Source organism: Gracilinanus agilis, chromosome 4 (genome assembly GCF_016433145.1).
Source record: "Gracilinanus agilis isolate LMUSP501 chromosome 4, AgileGrace, whole genome shotgun sequence".
Taxonomy (NCBI): Eukaryota; Metazoa; Chordata; class Mammalia; order Didelphimorphia; family Didelphidae; genus Gracilinanus; species Gracilinanus agilis.
The window spans coordinates 376,948,225-376,974,380 of record NC_058133.1 but is presented as its reverse complement, the minus strand read 5'-3'; the positions used below and the strand labels follow the sequence as shown (position 1 = coordinate 376,974,380).

The window sequence follows — 26,156 nt, the reverse complement described above, 5'->3', positions numbered from 1 at the left end:
TAAGGGCTAGGCAATGCGGGTTAAGTGACTTGCCCAGGGTCACACAGCTAGAAAGTGTCTGAGACCAAATTTGAACCCAGGACCTCCCATCTCTGGGCCTGACTCAATCCACTAAGCCACCTGGCCGCCCCTTACAGTAGTACTTTAGAAGAGCAACTAGTAACCCTATCAAAATGAAATCTCTATTTAATACCTCAGGCAGCTCATCATTTATACGAGTAAATGATTGTAGTCATTGGATATTTACATATAACAAGTCAGAATAATTTTAATCAATTTTTTAAAAATTGAACACTGACTTCAGTGTTATTTGGTTATAGCCAGGGACATGACTGCTTATTTCTACAACCACCTAAACAAGTCATTTCAAGAAAATGGTCAGTCAGTGAAAATAAGTGTATTTCATAGCGGGTATTAAATTGATCTGATCAATTGAGGTCTGTGAAGCTGAATGTAGCTTTAAATTCAGTCATAAGATTAAGCTAATTAAGTCTTAAAGATCTATCAATGAATGAGGCAAAGTCCAGAGAGGAATTATTGTGAATATATTATAATTTATTGTATATTTGGACACAACCTGAAATGACAATAAAAACAGGCATTATAATTGCCAAGTATTTCTGAAGAATGCAAAAATTATCTAAGTAAGTACTGAACAAAATGCTCCTTAGTTTTCCACAATAATTTATTTAAATTTCATGTTCCAATTTTCCTATGGGAAATAAAAACATTCAGTAATAAAAGTATTGCACAAAACCTGAATGCCACATTTTATAGCTGAAGGTGCACATCAAGTGATTTTCCCACAGTATGTATACAAAATATTTTTTCAGCATTCTCATTTTAAAAAACCTTTTAAAACCCACAGCAAAACAAAAACATATTATCTAATGATTAGTAAGTATAGTGTTTTCCATGTTCATTGTATCCAGCATAGGACTTGCAATAATTTTGTCTTACTATAAAAACATCTTGTATTTATAAAACTTCTTAACCCATCAAGTCAAGACTTTAAAGAAGCTTAAACATAATTCTTCCCTTTGGTTGGTATAAAGTTACTGGCTTAGTCTTCCCTGCCCTCATTCCCTTTAGAGTATAACTTTACTCAGCAGGAGAAGAGGATATTAAATGAGGAAGTAACCTGGGGTCTGGTTGAGAGAATACAGATAAAAAGGCAATTATAAATCCCCACCCACAATAAGAACACATTTTTCTCTTCTCTTATCAGATCCCATTTACGATCCAAACATGATCCTTTTGAAAGTCTTTTTTTTTTCCCCCAAATTCTAACATTCATAGAGTTGGTGCAGTAGGGGTGCAGTGGGAAGTGAAAGAAGAATGGATGAAATTCTTTTCCTTTAATCCCCAAAGACAAAAAATGCTCCATATAGCTCTATTTCCCATATAGGGTAAGATGAATTGGATCACATACCAAATATCATAGTTTTCAGTTGCAGATGCAGAAATTGGCACAAATAGATTCAGTGGTTTTACCTAAGACCAATTGCATGGAAAGATAAGAATAAATTTCCCATTTCCCATTTTGTAGGTTAGTGCAAGCAAATCTTGCATTATCTAGTTTTTCAAATATTTTTATATGATAAGATTATTTATAAAGTTCATATTGCAGGGCACTGAAAATAAGTCCTGTGGCTTCAACTTGGGTCATTTGCTTTGCTGCGTAAATGACAAGTTCCTCTAGTCTGGAAATAATAACAAAAGCAAGGGAATGAGAATTCACATCCCAAAGTCATAAACACTGTTTAACAATATTGAAAAATCAGAATGTTAAACAAATATACAAAATTGGGCATAATTAAGAGGAAAAGATCTCCATTTAGCTAACAGTAATTTATAAATTTCATAAATAGATTGATTAGATTTAATCATTTAAATTTAATCATTTAATCAGACATACCTATTGCACGTGCCAAAGGCCATATTGCTTGAGGCAGTTTGTATATGATTCCTGGTCAAGATTCATAATTGCACAAATTTGATAGGTCTTACAATCTCCACTGCACATGACATCACTGTCATAACTCACAAAGAAATGCTTATAATATGTTAAGAACTGTTTACTGTCTAAGGTTGTAAATTGCTTAGCTAACCCATATAAATTTTTTGGTTGCAAGTCTTCAATCCCATAAGCCTTTGTCAGGATGTACTCCAACTTCCAGCTGGGTTCTTCTTTCATGTTAGCCTCTGTGAGATTTAAATAATACTGCCAAGTATCCTGCAATCAAAATGAATGAATGAATGAATACACACACAAACACACACACACACACACACACATCCTTATTTATATCTCCACATTCACCATCAGGAAAGAAGAGGAAATTGTGTTAAAATGAAAGGAAAATTAGACTTGCTTTCAAAAGACCAGGATTTGAGTCCCTGTTCTGTTAACTCCAAAAATCAATGGACAAGACATTTAAACTTTGTGATTTTCATTTTCCTCATTTATTAAATAGGGATAATAATATGTATGCCAGCTAACTAACAGATGGGCAAAAAGTACTTTGTAAACCACGTTATTATTTAAATGTTAGTTATTATTATACAATGATAACACCAATTAAGACTTGTATGAGTTATTGTAAACTGATAAGATTAAAATGGATGTTTGTAGCTCAACCTACAAAAAAAAGGGAGGAACCAAGAAGAAACTTATTCTTTATTTTTTTTTAAATTGCACCTTTGCTCCATTAAAAACCCTGTGTTCCCTTTTCTCCAACCAAACATTTGAGTATTATCAAACAAGCAATCCATAAACATTACTTGGAGCCCAAGATGTGCTTGGCACTATGCTAGGTGCTGGGGACACATGAAAAAATAATAACAACAACTAGCATTTATATAGCACTTTAAAGTTTATAATAGCATATACATATGGAAAGAATGAAGTTATCCTTACTTATAATAAGCTTTTTTTTTAAATCTTTACCTTCTATCTTAGAATTGATACTAAGTATTGGTTCCAAGGGAGAGGTATGGTATTGTCTAAGAAACCAGGATTAAGTGATTTGCATAGGGTCACATAGCTAGGAAGTGTGTGAGGCTAGATTAGAACACAGGTTCTCCTGTCTCCAAGCCTAGTTATTTCTATCTGCTGAACCACCTCACAACTCCAGTGATCTTTTATTCTAAGGCAGGGGTTCCCAAACTTTTTTGGCCTACTACCCCATTTCCAGAAAAAATATTACTTAGCCCCCTGGAAATTATTTTTTTTTAATTTTAATAGCAATTAGTAGGAAAGATAAATGCACCTGTGGCCATCACCACCTCCCTTGATCACTGCAGCACCCACCAGGGGGCGGTGGTGCCTACTTTGGGAATCACTGTAAGGGGAAGATGCTACATAATTATAAAGTATCATAATTCCAAAAATTCTCTAAGCATTTTCCACCTTAGTTATTTGTTTCAGCCTAAGAAGTCACATTATTAGTTCTTCATTTACAGAAGCTGAATCTGTATGGGAAAAGTGAGCTACAGAATTGATAAAATTTGCTGGATGATGCAGGCCAAAAAAATACTTTTATTACAAAAAGCCAGATAATTGAGGCCAAAAAAGGTTATACTGGGCCAGACTGCTAACTAGTTATTTTAATTCTCCACTTCACTTTGTGTGGCTAGATACAGCTAGAGTTGCATACTCCAGGCCTTCTTGAGTGAAAATATATTTGAGCAGTGGGAATATTAGAAAAAAGTCCTTTGCCACACTCAGAGGGGAAAAATAAAATTGCTACTAAATATAGCATTAAGATTCCTATGATTGTTTCTATAGACATCTCCCTAGTTTACTTCTCAAACTTTGTTGAGAAAACATTTTTCTGTATAAACTACTTAAAGTTATGTTCAAATATGTTTTTTAAATTTTCTAGTCAAGTCAATTTAGAATCTATAAACTGTAGGGGTTTTTTAAAAAATTGGGCTACCTCAGGAAAAAAATAGCTAAGCATGTCTATAATGCTTTAAGGAGAAGAATGAATGTGAATGTTAGGTTATAATATAACCAACTCAGTGACTGGGAAAATCTTGGAACAAATTAGTAAAGTGGCTATGAAATTCCTTTCTATGGGGAAAGCTCTGAAGAGACAAAGCCTGAAACTTCTGGGGGAATTATATTAGCTTCAATCTGAGGAAAAGAAATTATTCTACTGATGTACTCCTAGCTAAGGCTACAAAGGACTAAACCTAAAGCCCATAGCTCAGAATATATTCACATATTGCTTCTGATTCAAAAGAATTATAAGGAAGTGTCTAGTTTGACCTCAGGATATTTTTAATAGGGTAGTGATTAATCATAAGAAAGAAGAGTCTCCTACTTTTACTACCTTGATGATCCTGAGTAAATCACTTAAACTGAAAAAGTATTTGTAAAATGAAAAAATTGGACTAGATCAAAGGTGTCAAACTCAAATAGAAAATGGTCTTTGCAGGCACATTTTGACCCAGAGAACCACAAGTTAACATTATCTCTTGTATGCTGTATTTGTATTCATTTTGTTAAATATATTTCCCAATTATATTTAAATCTGGTTCCAACATCTATAGTGTTGTAGGCCCCTTAAACCAGTTCACTGGAATGTCTGAATCTCTAGACTACATGACCTCTAAGTTATCTTCCTTCCAGCTCAAAATCTATAATTCTAAGATCCTAATTTGTCTCCTAATCCAATTTCCTCCAATTATATTTCAAAATAATAGCTGCCAAAATAATCTTAAGAACAGAGTTGTTCCCTGTGGTGGACACTCCATTTCCAATCTTCATGTCTTTTTTCCAGGCTGGAAACACTTCTTTTTACCTCCATCTCTTAGAATCCTTAGTTTCCCTGAGGGCTCAAAACAGATGCTATCTCTTAGGGAAAACCTTTCCTGATTATTCTAGTTGTTTGTCTTCTCTCTCTTTCTTAAAATTATTTTGTACTTACTTATTTTTTTAGATGTGATATCTCCCATTAAAATGTAAACTTCTTGAGGGCAGGAATTTTTTTCCACTTTGTCTTTGAATCCCTAATGCATAGCAAGGCTTTTATCCAAGAAAGTATTTAATAAATGCTTGCTCAATTAAAGAAATAAGTAAATTCCCCTTAGCAAACTAAAAGTTATAACTATCACACATAAGCAGATACAGAAGACATCACAAGACTACATATGTAACATATATTAGAACATATGTAATATTTTGCCTTGTAGGGATAACCTAAAAGACAGTCTGTAGAGTCAGTAAGAAGGATGGCTTCAGAATTAGGAAGAAAGGGGTTGAAGTTCTGCCTCTGACTCATACTAGACATCTAATTCTAGACAAGTCACTTAATCTTTCAATGCCTCTGGCAATTCTCTAACACTATAAATTACAGTTGCTAAATGAGATCTATAGCAATAGTTCCTTACATCAGAATTTTTTAAAAATCCTAATTAAACCTAAAGAAACCTACCAAAACACATATTAATAACCCTATTTGAATAATGTCTACTTACCAGCAATCGATAATCATTAAGATCATACTGAAACAGTCTGATTCCAGGGTTGTTGGTAAGTTTTTCTAGAACACTCTTCACTGGTGTCACAGCAGGAGCCACAAACAAGGAGCTTTTTGGATTTCCTAGTTAAAACACATACGCATGCAAACCATATTAAACAAAGATCTTAAAAGTACAAGTAGTTTATTCAGTTCCTCTCACTTACTTTGTTCCCAATAGATTATGTATTAAGAATTTTATTCACATGCCATAGTAGTAGTAATAGTAGTAGGCACTTTTTATAGTTCTGAATATCTTCCTGAGGAAAAACAAGTCACAATACCCTAAAGAAATGGATCATTTTCCTCAAAATTCTTTATTTGTTGGAAAGCACAACAAAAGCAAAGAATACAAACTAAAGTAATATCTTAGGTGAAAAGAGGAAGAATAATCAGTTCTCAAGTACAAAATGGAGAGAAATGTATACATAATCAAAATGTGAAAAATCTACTTCTGAATTGAATTAAGAATGGATTTTTGTTCTTATATGTAAAATTTAGATATATTAGGTATCCAAGCTATTCTCAATATTTTATACCACGATTGATCATTCAGTCTGATGATATGGCTCTAGAAGACCTATTAAGTTGCCACATTTTTCCTTCCTGTCCCTCTGCCAAGCTTTTCATGCACTGTCAAAGAAAACTATTAGACTAATACAAAGTACCAGCTAGAGGCAGAGTTGGCTTCTCAAAATGAAGTTGCTGGCTGTGGTACATCTTTCCTGGAGTGGATATGAAATTTTTGCCATAAAATGATCGTTCCCTCCTCCTCTTTGGTCAGATTAAGCATAGACCCTTTTTGTATGAAAAAAGGTTTTGATTTAAGCAGAAGCGGTTACAATATCAGTAAGTACTTAATTGAGAGATTTATTGCAGATTAGCCACTGAATATGTTAAATTTTAAACAACTAATAAAAAAAGACCTTTGCCCCCAAAGTTCCTTGCACTTTAAAATAAATTGAGCTAAGAGCAATGGAAATAAATGTCAGCAGAATACCTCAAAATTCAAGGATAACATTTATTCTAAAACAAAATTAACTTAGCTGGAGCTTAAGGGGCTCTCTTGCTGAGACCAATCAAGTAATGTTGAGCCTATACAGTTAAGAACTACTGTGTATAAATGTAAAATCATTCCTATCATAACATGTTAGAGCAGATAGGATAATTTCTACTTGTAGGCTGAAACCCAAAAGGCAACAGAAAAAGATGGGATTTGGAGAATCTGAGTTATTGTACCTTTCGGTATACATAGCTTTCAATGGACTATAACTTTGTAATCTTCTGTATCACATTAGCTTTTTGGCAGACAGTATGTATCGGTCGGCCTCCATCATTTTTAAAAATAACAGTTTGCAAACACCTTCCAACATTTACCTTTGCTATCTGAAAGGACCATAATGCTATCCCTGTGAGTGTGTCCATAAAATTGTCCTGCAATAATATCACTGTACTTGTGGAAAATACCAATCAGTTTCTCATTGTAATATTCTCTCATAGCAGTTGTATTTCTTGAATACGGTAGATATCCCACTGGTACGTGTGCTATCACATATACCTGGAAAAAAAAAACCAAATACATTAAAGCATATTTGTAAGTAATAACCTAGATCTCTCTCATTGACCTTGCTTAGTAAAGGCCACCACCCATTGGAATTGAATTTAGTATTTAAGACATGCTAAATAAGTTGTGTTCATTGTAAAAAGTCTAATTATAAGGTCATTTGAAATATATAGGACCCCAATACTATAACCTGGTTGTTGTTTTATTTTGGAGGGGATGCTTTAATAAATCATTCCCCTGAAATTATCCTGGAATAATTCTATAAACATGGTTTTAAGCTGTTTTCCCATTTGAACTATACAGATGCCTAGGTGTGATAGTGCTATGAATTATTCATAGGATTATAGATTCATAAATCTGAAGTAGGAAGGGACCTCAGAGGCAATTTGGTCCAGCTCATTCATTCTAGAGATGAGGAAACTGATGCAGAGAGTGACCTGCTCAAGGTCTTAGTGGTGATAAGCCTCAAAGGTGAGATTGGAACTCAGATTGTCTGACTCTCCAGGCAATGTCCTTCCCTCTGTAACATTTGGCTTTCACACAAGTTATTTATGGAAATAATTTGAAAAATAAATTTTGGGTCTATGATCTAGAACAAGTTAAAAATTGTAATTGTATATAATAAGATTGTCAATTCCTCTGCTGAACATGCTTAATTAAGCATTATTAACACCTGTCATTTGAGTAGGAAAAAACCCACTCTGGGAGATAGTAAAACTATCTCCCCACCTCATACTCCCTAAATAGGCCTGCCTTTCTCTTCCTTTTATTTTTTCAGCCCCAGTTAGCATCCATTCAGATCTAGTTCTCTATGTTGTGTCCTTAAGAAGTGCCCAGCAGAATCGGATCCTTATTCTATTCCCAAACTTTCTTTTCTCTTTTACCTAACCTATCACTCCATAGCCCAATTGCATAAATATCTTGGTAACTTCTGAAGAGTTTGGACCACATGGTCTTTAACCTTTTCTTTATTTTGCCGAGAGCTGTTCAGTGTGTTCTCCAGCCACTCAAACTGATTTGCTGGGTCAGTCTGGTTGAGAGTGACAGTATTGGGGCTATAGTACAAGTTGGTGTTTAGACTGATGATCCTGAGGGGCTGAGGGCTCAGATGAGATGGAACAGTCTGTGAATAAAAACCACCTGTGAAAACAAATTAAATACTCATTACAGGAAAATACACACACACACACACACACACAAATAAGTCCTTAACTGAGAATAAGTATCTGCTATCCAAAAGGGAGCTTTGATCCTTGTAACTGCCCTTCAAAAACAGTCATAGCTTGCCATTAGGAGGATACAGAATAGTGGAAACTTACATTTTATAATGCAATTAATTAATTAATTAAGTGGAATCTAAAGGCTAAACATAACAAATCAGGGGCTGACCTGCATTGGTAGATGTTGTGTCTTTACTGAGAGTTCATCAAGTCAATGAAATCTCAGATTAAATGCAAGTTTTGAAACTACAGTACTAAATTCTGGCTTGGACTCTGTGTTTAACCATACTGGCTTGTATTTATATAGTGTTTTAAGGTTTACAAAGTGCTTCACAAATATTATCTCATTTTTCCTCACAACGCTGGGAAGATTAGTGTTATTTTAATCCCCATTCTATAGTTGTTCAAACTGTATTTGAGTTTGACACCATTAAGGTTATAAGTCATGAAGACCTGAACTAAGATGGTAGCTGTGTGAATGGACAGAAGTCATATTTGAAAGATGTTGCAAAGATAAAAACAGCAAGATTCAGTAAATGATTGGATATGCCAGTGATGGTGAATGAGAACCAGTATAAGATAAAATAAAACCAGGTTAATTAGAAAGATTGTGATACCATTAACAAATAGAAGAAGAGCTTATTTAAGTGGGAAACAAGGAGTTTTGTTTGGGGTTTGTTGAATTTGGATGGTTCATCAGTATCCAATTTGAAATGCCCACTGGATTAGAGAGAAATAAGACAAATGGACAATTATTTGGAGAATATATGAGATCCAGGAGAATGACTACTTTTTCATCAGAGACAGGTAGAAAGGACAGAGTAAAGAATGCCAAGGAGTTTTGGAGGTAGCTCAAGGAAAATGGGAAAGAGGTGAAAAATAGAAGGTATCATGGTATAGGAGGAATGGAATATTAAGATGAAACTTTCTAATAGTGGAGATTGTAATAGAATCCCATAAAATAAAACAGGAATTAATTTCATGAAGGTACAAACCTTCCTTCATAATTATAGACACTGGTCTCCTTTCTTTATATATTTCCTCCCTGACTTTTTCTAATCATCCTGTCATTGTCATTATTTTCTTCTGCCTCTTCCTTCCTCCTTTTTCCATCTTCCTCCTTCTACTTCTCTTCCTCTTTTATCTCATGTCATTATAGTATTTAGAGATGATGAAAGAAACTATACAACTAATCTACCCTAACCTCTTCATTTTATAGGAAAGGAAAATAGTTCCCAAAACATTAAGTGGCTAGCCAAAATTCACACAAAGAGCCCAGATGAGATCCAAACCCAGTATTCTAATTAAGATTTCAGTATTCTCCCACAGGATATAGTTTCACTATAGGGGTGGGTAATGGCAGTAGAGAAGAATGAATATGAACTTTCTACCAAATTTATTTTTGGAAAGCGACTTTCATGATCTCAAGTTATACATGTGGGTCTATACCCTTTATCATTGAGGACTATGGAAGAGAAAATGTTAAGCACATGTGAATTATAACCTACCATAAGACAGAACTGACTACACCTAACCAAATGAAACAGAAATGTTAATCCTTATTATACACACAGTCAAGGTGTGGCTCTAAAGCCAGAACCTTCTTATTTCAGGTTTGATGTTAAGATAAAATGAGGAATTTGAAGTCACTCAACATTTAACACAGGAGGTTTACCTTGTCCTAAAAGAGCAAGAATATGAAGTAATCTGTTCACAATCCCACTCATCTCCATCTGGAAATATATCTCATAATCAATCATCAGGGTAAGGTGATTCTTATGGTCTTAGGCATCTACCATGTAGGTACCAACTACATGTAGCTGAAAATTTTCATGTCTCTTGATGATCAGGAAGCTGAATCAAGGAATCAGGTCCAGGGGGCAACTTTGTTTTCTTTCAAATAAAGCTTTCCAAAATGTTGTGAGTGTGAGTAAAGGAGATATGTCAGAAAAATATTGGTCCTATTACAACATACCATGTAACTAAGAAAATGGCTATACAACTCTTATCTTGAAAATAATTACTTTGTTTAATGGCAAGATAAAAAGAAATCAAACTTGGTCATTGTAGGGGTTTTTTCTAAAGTCTAGCCTAATGGTAAACAGATGATGACAAGGTAGTGGCAGGGTAGGAAGGCTAGGGGGAGTCATACTGAACTAGGAAAGTAGTATGGTACAGGGCAAACTCTGACTCTTTAATCAAGAATTATCCTCAGTCATAAATCTATGTATACCTTTTAACCCAACAATACCGGTATTAAGTTTATTTCATGAGGTGAACAGGAAAAAAGGAAAAGAATTATATATGCTAAAATATTTATAGCAGCTCTCTTTGTGGTAGCAAAGAACAAAAAATTGAAAGGATGCCTATCAATTGGGGAATGGCAAAACAAGTGGTAGCATGATTGTGATGAAATACTACTGAGCTATAAGAAATGATAAACAGGTTAATTTTGGAAAAACATAGGAAGACCTACATGAAATCAAGAAAAATAAAATCGGAAGAACCAAGAGAACATTAAAGAACGTTAAAAACATTAAAAAACTAAAAGAAATATTGTTTGAAGAATGACTTTTCTGTATGTCAGCTCCAGAGAAAAAACTGAAAAGAAATAAGTAAGACATAGTATACATGCATATATGTGTATACACTATGTCATATAAATATATATATATATAAACACTTTTTGTCAAATGATGTCTTCTCTTATGGGGAGAGGGGAGGAGGAGAGGGAGTTAATTGAGTATTTTAATATAATGAAAAAAATTAATTTTTTTTAAAGAACACTGGCTCTAGAGTCAGCTGACTATATGAGATCTTGGGCAAGTTAATTCATTTTTCTGGGTCTTGGTTTACTCCAAGTTCACTTCCAGATAGAAATTTTATGAATATATGAATATAAAGAATAATCATGCAACACTATTCCAGCAATATTTCTAGGCTATCTTTGGGGCTGGCTTCCCCAGAAAGGAAGTCATTTAGGTGGAAGAAAATATCACAGGTCAGAGTGGGACATGTACTTAAGATGCTCTTGTATAGTTTTCCAAAGAGGCAAGAAAAAGCATCTTTCCAAGTTTAGAGATGACCCTTTTACAATTTATCTTTTGTTTCCCACAATAAAGACCAAAACAAAAAAACTCAACAAATAAAATTAATGTAAAATATATTTAAAAAAACCAAAGAAACCAAAAAACAGCAAAGACTAGATAGAATTTAAAATACCATTACAACAAGATTCTGTAAGAACTATGGGAAGACCTTGGTGTCAGTCTATCAGTCAATAGATATTATGACAGATTCTATGCTAAGCCCTGTAGGAATAAATTCAGAAAAAATACAGTGTCTGTCAGAAATGAGCTGACATTCTACTAAAAGATATATGTTTACAGATAAGCAATAGATGACTTAAAAAATAAATATATAGGCAGCTAGGTGGTTCATTGGATAGAACATCATAATCTGAGTTAAAAGGAACTGAGTTTAGATCTTTTCCCAGGCAGTTACTCACCCTAGGCATATCTGAACCTCTTTATCTCAGTTTCCTTATCTATAAAATGTGAGGATTGTGGAAAACAAGAAAGATCCCTTGAAGGAGGTGGAACTTTTAACTTAGTTAAGGAAACCCAGAGCCCCAAAAGGCAGGGGTGAGGAGAGAGAATGTTACAAGAATGAAAGACAGCCTGTATAAAAGCACAGACAGAAATGTGTGAGGAAAAAAAGTAAGCAAGTCTAGCTTGACTGAAGAATATATGAGAGTATTTGTGAAATCAGTCAGAAATTAGAGACTAGGGCTGTATTATCAATGTCTTTAAAAATCAAATAGAGGAGTTTGTATTAATCACATTGTAAGACAATAGACTAGATAGCCAGGACTGAAAAAAAAAAGAGGTCCTGGGTTAAAATCTGACCTTAGACACTTCTTAGATATATGACCTTGGGCAAGTCACTTAACCCCAATTGCCTAATAATATTTAGCATAGACTTTAGTATCTCAGACAGAAGGGTTGTTTTTTTTTTTTAAAGATAATAAAGAACCACTAAAGCTTCTTGAGTAAGAAAGTAACATGGTGAAACTTCTGCTTTATTAATATCAATCTGGCCATTGTGTAGGAGAAGGATTGGAAAAGGAAGAGTCTACTATAGAGAGACTAATTAGAAGAATAAGATAGATTTGGTTTCTCCACCCAATTCAATTGACAGTCACAAGATATAAACATAGAGAAATACTTTAACTATGTGCTAACACCCTGTTATCCCTTTACTAATGCTGAATACCATAACCCCAAAGAGTTAGAAAAGGGAACACCCACTGTCCTAGTGAAAATTGCTGATGACACTAGATGGTTTAGGGAGAGAGCCCACTGCTTTGGGGAAGAGACGTTCATGCCTATAGCATGAGAAGAGAGAGGTATTCCTCTCCACCTAACCTTCTACCAGCCATGGCATCTAGTCCCAGAGCTTTTGACCCAGTAGCAAACATTCCAACCAAGAGTACAAAGGTTTGTCACTTTGAGGCATAGTTGAGGGAGCAGAGGCTGATATGAATACAAAGAGGTAGCTCAGGAGATTGATATCTTGAGATAGAAAAGAGAATAAGTCATGGATTTAAAGGAGGACTAGCCCTGGTAATCCAGACAAGAGAAAGAAAAGGACACTGGGTGTGAGTAGCTTATGCATGTGTTCTGTAAAAGGGAGATGGGGTTTGGGAATGGGACAAAATGGATCGTTTTGGGCCAGTGGTTTAAGAAAGGTGAAAAATTAAGGAGAATTGGAGGGGAGGGATAACCAAAGGATACCAGAAGAGATAATAAGGAATGAGACTAAAAGCAAAGAGGGGCTGAAATTATTCAGTTTCAATACTCCAATACTCAAGTAGAGGAGGAAAAGTATGAGGTGACAGTGAAATGACTTGAAATTCCAAACTGGAGAAGATAAGTATTTAATAATAGATAGCCTCAATTGTTTCAGTGAAGTATGAATGAATGTCCTCTGCCAAAATAAAAGGAGGAGATAGAAGTGTAGGTAGTTTGAAAAAAGAGAATAGCAAGCAAAAGGATTAGCATACAGTTGTAAGAGCCCTAGGTGGCAAAATTTTAGTAGACACAGTAAGCAAAATTCTGTCACTTTCCATTAGCAGAGCTTTACATCTCTTGAGTAGGAGTGCAGAAAGTTGGGATCTGGAAAGTGATAAGCTTCAAAAGAACAATAAAGCAATTGATGCAAGAGTCAAGAACAGCAAAAATAGAACAGGTGAACTACAAGGATGAGATTTCAAAAGAAGAAAAGTAAGGTTCAAGTAAGGAGGATAACTTAGGAAAATGGAGGATTGGAACCAGTGGAAGCAGCAATAAGAGGAATGAAAGAAAGACATATAGTTATGGTCACAAAGAGGCCTGAGCTCAGGATTATGGAGGTGAAACACTTTTGAGTGACAACAAAATCAAGAATATTAACATCTCTGGGTGTCATTGAAGTCAAGTAAAGGTGCTCAAGAGCCTAAAGATGACTAATAATATGCATTTATATAGTGCTTTAAACTTTAAAAAACTCTAAACACCCCTTAGTTTAGGTGTTATTATTATCTCCATTTTATAGAGGAGAAAACTTAGGCAGATTGAGGTTATGACTTAATGGAGTCACACAGCTAATAGGATATGAATTCAGGCACAACACTCTATCCAACAAAACACCTAGCTATCTACTAACAGGTACTCTAAGAATATGATATAATTATAAAGGTTTTTAAAAAGTTTTCCAATACAGGAGTGGTGGGTATAAGAGAGAGGGAGGGTGAGGAGACAAAGAGGGAGAGAGGGAGGAAAAGGGAAAAACAGATGTTTTAATTGATTAATTTAAATTGTTAATTGAAAATTTTAAATTTATAAGAGATAATAAGGAAAAAGACATGTTCAAAAATATTTATAGTTGCATTCTTTCTGGTGGCAAAAAATTGGAAAACGAGAGAATGTCCTTCGAATGGGGAATGGCTGAACAAATTGTGGTATCTGTTGGTGATGGAATACTACTGTACTCAAAGGAATAAAGAACTGGAGGAATTCCATGTGAACTGGAAAGACCTCCAGGAATTGATGCAGAGTGAAAGGAGCAGAACCTGGAGAGCATTGTACACAGAGACTGATACACTGGTACAATCAAACATAACTGACTTCTCTACTAGCAGCAATGCAAGGATCCAGAGCAAGGCTGAGGGACTTATGAGAAAGAAAACTAGCCACATTCAGAGGAAGAACTGTGGGAAGGAAAATACAGAAGAAAAACAATTGCTTGAACACATGGGCTGATGGGGATATTACTGGGGATGTAGACACTAAATGATAACTCTATCCCAACTATCAATAATATGGAATTAGGTCTTGATCAATGATAGATGTAAAACCAGTGGAATTGTGTGTCAACTAAGGGGAGTTAGGGGGGTTTGGGGGAGAGGGAAAGAACATGAAATATGTAACTATGGGAAAATATTCAAAACAAAACCAAAAACAAACAAACAAATAAAGCTACTTGGAGGCATCTTGCTTCCCTGAGGGAAAAAAATTAAATTAAAATTTTTTAATTAATTTTTTTTTTTTTAGAAAAATGTTCCATGGTTACATGATTCATGTTTTTACTTTCCCCTTTACCCCCTCAAATTCTCCCCCCACCCATAGATAACTCCAATTTCCACTGGTTTTAACATGTGTCATCAATCAAGACTTATTTACATATTATTGATACTTGCATTGGTGTGGTCCTTTAGGGTCTATATCCCTAATCATGTCCTCATCAACCCAAGTGTTCAAACAGTTGCTTTTCTTCTGTGTTTCTACTCCTGTAGTTCTTCCTCTGAATGTGGGTAGCATTCTTTACCATAAGTCCCTCAGAATTGTCCTGGGTCATTGCATTGCTGCTAGTACAGAAGTCCATTACATTCTATTTTACCACAGTGTATCCGTCTCTATGTACAATGTTCTTCTGAATCTGTTCCTTTCACTCTGCATCAATTCCTGGAGGTCTTTCCAGTTCACATGGAATTCCTCCAGTTTATTATTCCTTTGAGCACAATAGTATTCCATCACCAACATATACCACAATTTGTTCAGTCATTCCCCAATTGAAGGGCAAACCCTCGTTTTCCAGTTTTTTGCCACCACAAAGAGTTCAGCTATAAATATTTTTGTATATGTCTGTTTATCTATGATCTCTTTGGGGTACAAACCCAGCAATGGTATAGCTGGATCAAAGGGCAGACATTCTTTTATCACTCTTTGGGCATAACCCAGAATGGTTGGATTCACAACTCCACCAGCAATGAATTATTGTCCCAATTTTGCCACATCCCCTCCAACATTCATTACTCTCCCCTGCTACATTTTAGCCAATCTGCTAAGTGTAAGGTGATATGTCAGAATTGTTGTGATTTGCATTTCTCTAATTATTAGAGATTTAGAACACTTTCTCATGTGCTTATTGATACTTTTGATTTCTTTATCTTGAAATTGCCTATTCATGCCCTTTGCTCATTTATAAATTGGGGAATGGCTTGATTTTTTATGCAATTGATTTAGTTCCTTGTATATTTGATTAGACCTCTGTCAAAAATTTTTGTTATAAAGATTTTTTCCCATTTTGTTGTTTCCCTTCTGATTTTGGTTGCATTGTTTTTGTTTGTACAAAAACTTTTTAATTTAATATAATCAAAATTATTTATTTTACATTTTGTAATTTTTTCTAACTCTTGCTTGGTTTTAAAATCTTTCCTTTCTCAGAGATCTGACAATTATATTATTCTGTGTTCACTTAATTTACTTACAGTTTCCTTCTTTATATTCAATTCTTTCACCCATCTTAATTTATCTTGGTGTAGGGTGTGAGATGTTGAGCTAAACCTAATCTCTCCCATATTGTTTTCCAATTTTCCCAGCAGTTTTTGTCAAATAGTGGATTTCTGTCCCCAAAGTTGGGTTCTTTGGGTTTATCATACACTGTTTTGCTGACATCACTTACCCCAAGTCTATTCCACTGATCCACCCTTCTGTCTCTTAGCCAGTACCATACTGTTTTGATGACTGCTACTTTATAGTATTGCTTAATATCTGGTACTGCTAGGCCACCTTCCTTCATGTTTTTTTTTTCATTATTTCCCTTGATATTCTTGATCGTTTGTTCTTCCAAATAAACTTGGTTATAGTTTTTTTCTAATTCAGTAAAAAAGTTTTTTGGTAGTTTGATAGATATGGCACTGAATAAGTAAATTAATTTAGGTAGTGGTCATTTTTATTATGTTAGCTCGTCCTACCCATGAGCAATCAATGTTTTTCCAATTGTTTAGATCTAGTTTTAATTGTTTGGAAAGTGTTTTGTGGTTGTTTTTGCATAATTCCTGTGTTTGTTTTGGTAGATAGATTCCTAAGAATTTTATATTGTCTAGGGTGATTTTAAATGGTGTTTCTCTTTCTACCTCTTGCTGCTGTGATGTGTTGGAAATATATAGAAATGCTGATTATTTATGTGCATTTATTTTGTATCCTGCAACTTTGCTAAAGTTGTTGATTATTTCTACTAGCTGTTTAGATGATCCTCTAGGATTTTTTAAGTAGACCATCATATCATCTGCAAAGAGTGATAGCTTAGTCTCTTCATTGCCTATTTTAATACTTTCAATTTCTTTTTCTTTTCTAATTGCTACTGCTAGTGTTTCTAGTACAATGTTAAATAATAGAGGTGATAATGGGCATCCTTATTTCACACCTGATCTTATCAAAAAGGCTTCTAATTTATCCCCATTGCATGAAAACTAAATTAGAAATACTAAAAATCAAAGGAGAAATTAATAAAATCAAAAGTAAAAGAACTAATGAATTAATAAATAAGATTGGAAGCTGGTATTTTGAAAAAAAAGATAAAATAGACAAAGTGCTGGTAAATCTAATAAAAAAAAAGGAAAGAAGAAAACCAAATTAACAGTATCAAAGATAAAAAGGGAGACCTCACCTCTAATGAAGGGGAAATTAAGGCAATCATTTAAAACTATTTTGCCCAATTATACGGCAATAAATATAGCAATCTAGGTGAGATGGATGAATATTTACAAAAATATAAATTGCCTAGATTAACAGCAGAAGAAATAGAATACTTAAATAATCCCATATCAGAAAAAGAAATTGAACAAGCAATCAAAGAACTCCCTAAGAAAAAATCGCCAGGGCCTAATGGATTCACAAGTGAATTCTATCAAACATTCAAAGAACAATTAATTCCAATACTATACAAATTATTTGATATAATAAGCAAAGAAGTCCTACCAAATTCCTTTTATGACACAATATGGAACTGATTCCAAATCCAGGTAGATCGAAAACAGAGAAAGAAAATTACAGACCAATCTCCTTAATGGACTTAGATGCAAAAATCTTAAATAGAATACTAGCAAAAAGACTCTAGCAAGTGATCAAGAGAGTTATCCGTCATGATCAGGTGGGATTTATACCAGGAATGCAAGGATGGTTCAACATTAGGAAAACCATCCATATAATTGACCATATCAACAAGCAAACCAGCAAAAAACACATGATTATCTCAATAGATGCTGAAAAAGCCTTTGAAAAAATACAACACCCAATCCTACTGAAAACACTAGAAAGTATAGGAAAAGAAGGTCCTTTCCTAAAAATAATAAACAGTATGTATCTTAAATTAAAATTTTTGTAATATGATCAAATGAAACTGTCTCTTCATGGGGGAGAATTCCTAATTAATGGTGCGTCAAACTAAGGTCTCTAGTCAGACCTCCTGGTATGGTATTATCTGGTCAAAAAACCATAGACAGAGAGATCTTTGTCAAAGTTTTCTTGCACAGATGAGAAATTTACATTTAGAGAACCTGTACAATGCAAAGAGTCAAGGGTAAGTCCAATTCATGATCTGAGCTGTTTTGTTTTTGTTTAACCCTTACATTCTCTCTTGGAATTAATATTGTGCATTAGTTCCAAGGTAGAAGAATGGTAAGGGCTAGGCAATGGGAATTAAATGATTTGCCCAGAGGGACTTGTTCTTTAAAGCTTTAGTAGAATGAAACTGGAATCAGTCTCCAAATCCTATTTCCAATGCTTAACAAGTCTTCTAAGTAGCAAACTTTAAAATATTCAGTCTGTAACTTAACCCTATTTAGTTTCATATATCTTAAGATCATTTCTTCTTATCCTTCTTTTCTTTAGTCCATTTTTTCTGGAAATAATAATAATTTCTAACGTTTATAAAATGCCTTAAAATTGCAAAGACCTTTATTGATATGTATCTATGTGTGTGGAAGCATATTTTTAATCTTTTTAAATTTCTCTAGAATGGGTGGAAGGCAAAGGTGACAAGAGAGAAAAAATGACTTTTAAAAATGTATTAAGGGGGCAGCTGGGTAGCTCAGTGGATTGAGAGCCAGGCCTAGGGACGGGAGGTCCTGGGTTCAGATCCGGCCTCAGACACTTCCAAGCTGTGTGACCCTGGGCAGGTCACTTGACCCCCATTGCCTACCCTTGCCAATCTTCCACCTATAGGTCAATACACAGAAGTTAAGGGTTTAAAATTTAAAAAAAAAAATGTATTAAGGATGATAGTCAAGCTTAGCTCATTTCCTTCCTACCAGAAGAGATTGGCCTGAGGACTCACCCTTCTCAATTGAGAAAGGATTAAAATATTGAAAGGAGGGAGATAGGAGGCTCCTTTGCTTACTCCAGGAATATAGGAAGTATTCCAAGAGGGAAGGGGATAACTTGGCTACTCAACTATTCTTGAATAAGCTTAAACCCAGACTATATTTTAACATATTTTTTTTCTTCTTTCAAGATTCCTATAAATGTTCACTGAAATTTTTCTGTCACATCAGAGGTAACAGGATACTATCCTTTTTTGAACATCTCACCAAGTTAGAAATGGCTTGGGAAAAGATTAATGATATATTTAAAAGAATTGCTTTTGAAAGACTTGAGTCTAAAATGCAGAGTACAGTATTAATATTTGTCATATGTTATACATATGTGTGCTTACATGTATATAAATGAAAATACATTTTTTCATTTATTTTCACAATAATTCTGTCACAGATATCATTATTAATACTTGTCCAAGGTCACTCAACTAGTAAATATCAGAGGAAAGGTTTAAATTCATTTGTGCCTCACTCAAGTCTTGCTATATATACTAAACTACCAGATGCCTCTTCATTCACATTCTCTTCACAATCTCTTGTCAAAGTTATAGCCTTTAACCTTCACATCTTTCCTATCTCCCTTTTCTCTATTTCATCAAACCAACCATTCTTGCAGAGAACTACCATCACTTCTTGCCTAGACTTGCAATTGCCTTCTAATTGGTTTCTCTTCCTCAAATCATTCCCTAGTCCAATCCACCCCCCAGTGGGCTGCCAAAGTGTTTTTCTTAAAACACAGATCTGACAAATACTTTACTCAATAAACTCCAGTGGCTCCTATTACCTCAAGACCAAATATAAATTCATCTGTTTGACATTTAATCCCTTCACAAGCTGACCTCTTTTTATCTTTCTAGTTTTGTTTTATTTTCACACTTTACTCTCCTCTGCACACTCAACTCAATACAGTGGCCTTGTTGCTGCCCCTGAAATAGTGGATTGAAATACTGGGGTACACTCAAAGCATTCCATCTCTCAAATCCCTGTACAAGCTTTGGTGGTCTCTCTTTCATGTTTAAAAGGCCTTGTCTCAGACTCCTACCTTCCCTGACTTCTTTCAAAACAGAAGTTTTGATATCCCACTTTCTTCAGGAGGTCTTTCTGGGTTCCCCATCTCAAGTCTCTTCCCTTCAAAACTATCCTTCAAATTCTACTGTATATATCTTGTGTGTGTATGTTATCTCCCCTGTTAGAGAGTTCCCACAGAAAAGAGACCTTGCGTTTTTTCCTCTTTATATCCCTGGAACTTAGCACAGTGCCTGACACAAAGTGCTTTTTTTTTTTTTTAAATATACTTAGTAACCACCACCATCAAAAAAAAATTTAATTAACAAATGCATAAAAAATTATGTGCAAAACCACAAACTCCACACCACTTACAATTTCTTTTAAGATACATAAATTATATGTGGATACTAATATAAACATCCTCTGCTTTTGAGTTCCCTTTGGATTTGTTTTCCTTGGATACTTTTTGCTCTTGATTTTTTTGGCTTTTTTTTAATGTAATCATAGAATTATTATTCTTATCTCTTTTGATCTCTTCATGTTTCCCTTATTTTCTTTATATTTCCAATATTTGCCATTTCTAATAACATAATATAATCCACTACATTAAAATATCCCTCTATTCAGTCATTCTTCCATTCATTGCATTAACATTATTACCAGTTATTTTGAGGTAACAGAAAAAGCATCCAGGAATATTTTCCTTTATACATTGCTTTTTACCCTCTTAATAATGCCCTTGGGGCCCAATTTTTGTAATGGGATCCCTAGGTCAATGAGTATGATCAGCTTTATAGCTCTTAATGTATACTTCCATCTTGTTTTCTAAAACAATTCACAGTTGCTCTAGAAATATCATATTAGGCCTGTTTCTCCATGGTCCTATTAGCATTTAATTTGATCGCCTTTGCCCATCTAGTTCTTAGTTAACATACATTACCAGGACCCACAAAGTACTTTTAAATAAATGCTTACTGACTGACTTTTCCTCCAGAAATATTCCATTTAAACTTTCCTTAAGGATGTTATTTAGTCATCAATTTGCCTGGATTTGAAATTTCTACAAGTTCTTCTGTCTCTAGGAGTTTGTTGTTAGGTTAGAAAGTTCATTTAGGGTTTTTCAGTGTTCAGTTAGTGTATCACTTAAATAGACCCTAAATGGCCAGGAGAGTAAAAGAAAGAACCTACTTTTAGGGCGTCTACCAGATAGGGCATTATGGTATACTATCTATGTTTTTATATTCTTCCTTATAGATATAATAATAATAATATCTCCTGTATGCCCATTTTCAAATCTGCAGCATCTCACCAGTCCATTCTCCATTGGAAAAGCCCAGTCATTTATATTTTACATGTCTCACAAAGTTGTAGCTATTTGCTTAAAGATGGAATTTGCATATGTTCACACTTTTTAAATGATTTGGCTACTCCACTGCTTTCTGAGCTATTTTTTAAAATTTATACTCATATTCAAATCCATATCAGCTTTTGTTTCATGTGTCATGTTCTCATTTTTCTCCATACAGTAATAAATTAATAATAATTTTAATATTAAAATTAAAAAATAAGCAAAGAAATTTAGGAAGGGAAGGAGACAGAGGACAGAAATACCTGCAAAATAAATTGGTTCACAACAACTGTACTAGAGCAGTGTTTACAGCTCTCAGACTTCCAGTAAAACAGGGTACTGGAGCTCTTTGGGGCTATAATGACACACCCAACCAAATATAATTAATTAAGGACCAAGTCTAAACCACATGTTTTCAAATCATGGCAAAAAAGGCCTTTATAGCTCTTGCAATTTACCTTTCCTCAAAGTATGGATGGCTTCCTCAGTTAGCCACGGTTTCCAGAAGTTGGCTACAGCATCATATACTTTGCTGCTGGATATAGGCAGTTGGTCCTGATCAAATATAACAACATTTAAAGTTTGATTAAGATGCATGAATGAAAAAGAATGATGGTAGAACAATTCTTAAAATAAGCCAAATATGATTCTTATAAGAACTCTGAATCACATACAATCTTCTGAAAATTTAATGATTATAGAAGCTAATTTGATTCCTTTAGCTCCTATGATTTGCCCACAATATAGCCCTTTTCATGATTTACTCTAGCAAGCTTTATCTGAGGCAATGTAGGTATAGAGAATAAAGAACTGGACTTGAAGTCAAGAAGACCTGGGTTTGAATACTATCTCTTGACATTTGCTAATCTTCATTGGGGGAGGAAATTTCCATACTTGGAGTTCCTTACATTGATGAAATCACAGACTTTTATATATTAATCTGTAAAATGGGGATAATAGCACCTACCTCCCAGTACTGTTGTGAAAACCAAATGAAATAGCATTAAAGTGCTAAACATAGTGCCTGGCACATAGTAAGAACTATTTAAAAATTAGTTATCATTATCATGATTAATATTATTATCTTTATTATTATCATTATTCTAACATTATCAAGTCACCTGGAGATTCTTTACAGCTGTTTTCATTTTACCATTCCATAAAGCTTGACCTTCTCAAAGAACTCTTGAAAAATTCAAGTTAACTACTTTTATATTCATGGAGAAGATATAGATATTGTAATTGGCATAAATAATTCAAAACCATAACACCTTCATTTTAAACAATGGAGATGTAAATTAAAACTCTACAGACACTTTCAGAATCAGGAAATCATTGTATATATTCATATTTTGTGACAGCTATGTTTTTTCCTCATGACTGCCCACCTATTTAGAATTGATGGAAACTCCACCAAGATATAAATCCACATTCCAAAACCAATACAACATCCTAGTCTTTGTCTGATGTGACACCCAAGCCATTAGTTCAAGATGATTTTTCCTAATTGCCAAGTAGATGGTGGAAACTTTTGTATATTTATGTTAAGTAATAACTAGACAGCTTGTTCTAACTGGAAATAATTACCTCATTTTGTTTTTGTTCTGTGCCAGAGGTCAAGGTCACCTGATAGAATATATTATAGAATGACATCCCGAAAAGGCATTTAATAAAAATCCACTGCATAAGAACCCTAAAACCTCCTTGGTCAGGTTCTATCTACTGAGATTAAGTGGAGAATCTAATGTGCTAGGTCAAAAAAAAAAAATAAAGCACTTAGATTTTTAGAATCACAGAATTTTTAGAGGTGAATTGGAATTTAGATATCACATATTCAAAGCCTCTCATTTTATAGATAAGGGAATAATGACTTGCTCAGGGTCACCACAATAGGAGGATTGCAACCAGAATGAAGTTCTTCAGTGCCATGTTTTTATCTAGTCTAACTCACAGCCTTGTGGGTGTGTCACAACCAAGGCCAAGAAAAGGGAGTTTAAAAGGAAGGGCACTAGGCTCACCCAGCTTTACTGGTACAGGGGTGTGGGAAAAAACTACTGATTAATTAAGGACCCTGACCCAGACTGCTTCCTTGGGTGGGAGCAAAAAGGAATTTCAAAGATTGCCAAGCAAATACCTACCTCTTTTGTTGTAATGGGTGGAGATGTGAATATATGCATGTGTGTTTGTGTCTCTATGGTAAATATTTGCATGTCTTCATTAGACATGATGCTTCTAATTCAATAGTATCTTTCTCAGTCATTATTGCCTAATATCTACTTTTATTATTTACAGATAATTCTGGAAGGAGTTGTCTCAGTGCTTTCCACAGTACAATTTATTCTATTAATGGTGGTAGGACAAAAGTCATTTTAATAAAATTAACAAATGAGGGAGAGATCTATGGGTATAAAGCATTGCACATATCAAAAATTCAATATGGTGATTTTTATTTTTTTCTCATCTTTCATATTCTCATTTATATGGAGGGAGCATACATATACATATATATAAGGAATACATTCAGAAACAAAGTTGAGTGAAATTATTTTAAAAAGAAACAAATGTGAGCTGTTCATAAAACTACATGAAAACTTATGCTGATGCAGAAGGTAAGTAGAAAGCAAGAAAACTAATAAACATACAATGATTACAAAATGAATTGAAAGAACTACAACCACACATACATTGCATACACTGACAGCCATGGTTGATGTTTTGATCAGTTCTGAACTTTTTCCTTTTTTTTTTCTTCAATTCTTTATTATGAGGTTTAGTTTACAGAGTGGCAAAATCCTGCTATGTTCACAATTAAGGCAGTGTAAAAACAAAAGTTAAGATTTTTAAACATTCTATTGCTGATATTTAAACTGAAAAATTAAAGCTCTCTTACCAAAAAGATTCATTAACTAGAGGACACATGGGTATATATATGGTAAGTCAAATGAAGCTCTCATGGTTTAGGTTATATTCAGTCTACTCAAGCTTTATGGAATGCTGATAGGTCACACCATCCTTCAAAATCTTCTCACCTCCTTGAGTTTCAGATAAAATATACTACTGTTGCTTCTCTTTCTACTTGGCTAAGTGTTATGTCTAAATCTGCTTCAATGGCTCTTTGTACAATCCTAAATCCTTAAGCTGTGTGTTTCTTAGTTGTTTTTTTTTGTCCTTGGATCTTCTCTGTTTCTCTTGGTAAATTCATTCATTCCTATAGTTTGTAACTACCAATTTTTTTTTTATCTCCAGTATTAACCTTCCTTTTAAGCTTTAGACTCATATGAGTTCCAGATGCCTTTAAAACATTTCTACCTCTATATTCACTGGCTATGCCACACACCTGGAATTCTCTACCTCTTTTTCATTTGCCTCCTTTCTTAATTCAAGTTTTAGATGAAGTCTCACTTTCTATAAGAAGCCTTTCCCGTATCTCCATAATCTTAGTGCCTTCCCTGTGAGATTTTCACAAAATGATTTGTCTGTATTTTATGCTTATGTGGTCATTTTGCATGTTATTTTCCCCATTAGACTGTGAGCTTCTCAAGATAAGGGATCATTTTTGCCTTTTCTTGTATACTTGTGTTTAACAAGTGCTTGTTGACTTAACTATTAAGAAACATGAAATAGTCTCTGTTTTGAAAAATCCATTGTTAGTATTTGGCATTATTAGTAAGAAATTAGTGGTATTGGTCCTAACTGGAAGAGACAAAGATGCTCTATATAAACTAGAACACATTTTCAGAGAAAGTGTCTAAAATGTGACCTCTGACACTGCTTAACATCTATATCACATTTAAGCACAAACAAAAAATATATTGAATTTAATATCTGTCTTTGAACATTGTCTGCCAAGACTTAACAATCTACTTTTGCTGCCTCACAGTTCCCCATATCATCCTTCACAGTACTAAATCTTAGTATTTACAAGTCAACTGAAACTTAAGTTTCACTCTGTGAAGAGAATTAAACTCTTTGTTTATTTTGAATGTAATCAATCAAGAACTTTGAAGAGAGAGTTCAAGGGAGGCATGAAACCATTGAGAGGTTGGGGGCCCAAGTCCTTCTAATTGAGGCACAGCCCATGGACAGTGTGAGGCCGGTAGTGGCAGAAATGATTCTAAAATCTGTATTACAACAACCTGTAACACATGTATTTTAATCTGTAGCAATAGGGAGCTGTAATAGCTCTAATAATTTGAATCCTTAGATAATTCCCGAATATGATTTCAACCAAGAGTTTCAAATTCACTGCCAATTTTACTGACAAGATGAAAGCCTAAAAGTATAGATTTATGATCTTTCCTTCCCTCCCCACCAAAAAAGAAAAATAAAGCAACTCAAAAGAAGGGAATTAGAGGATGAGAGTAAAGTTAATAAAAAGGGCTGTAGTAATTGCAAAATGGATTATTAATCCTTGAAAAATCAAGAAAAGTGACTCTACATTATGTAAAAGTAATAGTATATTTCTTTTTGTTTACCCCATTCCCACCTCTTTTTCCCATCAAATAGTCAATAACAGATCCTGAGAGCTCTACCTTTAAACCCTAAAGATCACAATTATTTTAAATTTTATGGAAGATAAAGTTACCTGAGGCCAGTAGTCATGATTTCCCAAAGCAGGGAAAACCTGGAAATTGGGAAAGAGGCTTTGGATGGTGGTTGTCATATTGCCAATGACATTTATGACTACATCCGTGGAGAGTTCCTTAACTGGAACATGAGGAGGGCTATCCCTGAAGAGAAAATAATGCTCATCTATTAATAAAACAGATTGTAATTAAGGGAAAATGGT

General features: G+C 34.3%; 1 protein-coding gene across 1 annotated transcript in view; it reads right to left on the bottom strand.

Annotated features, from left to right (window-relative positions):
• Positions 1-522: 522 nt before the first annotated feature.
• SMPDL3A (sphingomyelin phosphodiesterase acid like 3A) overlaps positions 523-26,156 on the bottom strand; it is a 34,998-nt gene continuing 9,364 nt past the window's right edge. Inside the window, exons 3-9 of the mRNA XM_044676891.1 lie at positions 25,953-26,097; positions 21,826-21,922; positions 8,054-8,232; positions 6,906-7,086; positions 5,488-5,612; positions 1,919-2,236; positions 523-1,703 (exon numbers count right to left, since the gene is read on the bottom strand). Coding sequence (XP_044532826.1) covers positions 1,919-2,236; positions 5,488-5,612; positions 6,906-7,086; positions 8,054-8,232; positions 21,826-21,922; positions 25,953-26,097 — 1,045 coding nt within the window. The 3' untranslated portion in view covers positions 523-1,703. The remainder of the gene's footprint in view (positions 1,704-1,918; positions 2,237-5,487; positions 5,613-6,905; positions 7,087-8,053; positions 8,233-21,825; positions 21,923-25,952; positions 26,098-26,156) is intronic.